This window comes from Aplysia californica, unplaced genomic scaffold (assembly GCF_000002075.1).
Source record: "Aplysia californica isolate F4 #8 unplaced genomic scaffold, AplCal3.0 scaffold01101, whole genome shotgun sequence".
Lineage (NCBI taxonomy): Eukaryota > Metazoa > Mollusca > Gastropoda > Aplysiida > Aplysiidae > Aplysia > Aplysia californica.
The window spans coordinates 72,838-74,411 of record NW_004798371.1 but is presented as its reverse complement, the minus strand read 5'-3'; the positions used below and the strand labels follow the sequence as shown (position 1 = coordinate 74,411).

Genomic DNA, 1,574 nt, shown 5'->3' with positions numbered 1-1,574 from the left:
CACACCTACACACACGCTAACACTACATTCTCTCTTTCTTTCTCTCTCTCTCTTTCTCTCTCTCTCTCTCACTCACACATACACGCACACACAAACACACACGCGCACACACACACACACACACACACACACACACACACATACACACACACACACACACACACACACAAATAGACCTCCCTCCACATACTTATTGAGGGTAAAATGTTCTTTTCCGAGTAAAGTAAAGCTGTTCCCGCATCCTATCCGGACATTGGGGATTGCCTTGCTAGTGAGACAATTTCCTGGGCCTTTCGGCATATTGTGGTAGGATGGCCAGTTCCTTTCCTCGCCGCCTTAACTTCCCCAACTCGAAGTCAGGTACCCATTACTGCTAGGTGGGCAGGAGGGGGCGAAAAAAATCAGTGTCTGAACCAAGGCTTGAACACGGACTTTCGGCTTCGGAGACCAGCGCACTAACCGCTCCGCCACTGCATCCTACATAACATAGCACCTGACCAGTTGAAGACAGCAGTTTACTTATTGTCACGTAATAACGCTGGCGGATATTAAGAAGTACCTCTTTAACTCAAAAAATGTCCCGATCTTCTCGGATTCAAGTCTCATGCATAAGCATTGCAGATAAAGTTTACAATCTATTGCTTGACACCTTTTAAGTATCTAAAAAGTTGCTACTATGTGTCTTTAATAACCATTTTGAAGTCATTTATGCTACGTGAGATTAATATTTTCATTGTAGGTGGGTGGTGAGATTTATCCTGATGATTTTTAGGTTTTAATTCCGTTATTCGCCACTTCTGTAAACAACTAAAAACCCACAATGTTCATATACATGTATTGTATTTCCTGCTATGTTCTCTTCAGACGAGACTGCAAAAGAAGAAGAGATTGATGAGAGTTCCTCAGCCCTTGATATTCCTGAAGCTATGATGGAGTCTTCAGACGTGAGTACATTATGCAGCTGTCGAGAAACCTCTGTCCTGTTCGAAATTAACGTTCCATTACATAATGTTATGTTAAGATATGATCCCGTTTTTTATACGTGAAGCTGACGGCAAGTGCTTTGCTGATAGTTGGTTGTGGCTCTGGGTGCACTAGCTCAGTTACTATCGCATTAAACTATGGAGCCGATGGCTCTGGCTCTTATCCCTAAAGAAACATCTGCATATTGGCTGTTTTGGGTTGCTTTTAGGCCTCTCCACCCATTTAGCTCAGTTCTGTCGAAGATGGGCGTTAAATAAGTCCCCTCGTCTAAAACTAACGTAAAATGTAGATAAGGGTATTAAGTCTATTCAATGATTAATCAACAATGGTTTGGTTCTTTAAAAGTACAAATGGGATATCTGGCGGTAAATAGGTTGACTAGATTGCATGTCCTTCAATTTTCTCTTTTGCAGGATACTTTCCTGAAGGTGTACCTTATGCTGACCGACTACACTGACCCTGACACCTCATTCACCTTCAGTGGTGGTGAGCAGGTGGAACTGCTTGACTCACGACAGAAGAGTGGAATGTGGTTAGTGCGCGGACGAGAGAAAAAGGAAAAGGTGAGAAACATTGTTAATACAAGGACC

General features: G+C 42.8%; 1 protein-coding gene across 1 annotated transcript in view; it reads left to right on the top strand.

The window, feature by feature from the left end:
• Nucleotides 1-1,574, top strand: part of LOC101857158 (muscle M-line assembly protein unc-89) — a gene marked incomplete in the record, with an annotated part of 76,337 nt that overhangs the window by 17,984 nt on the left and 56,779 nt on the right. Inside the window, 2 exon segments of the mRNA XM_013089999.2 lie at nucleotides 865-944; nucleotides 1,398-1,547. Coding sequence (XP_012945453.2) covers nucleotides 865-944; nucleotides 1,398-1,547 — 230 coding nt within the window.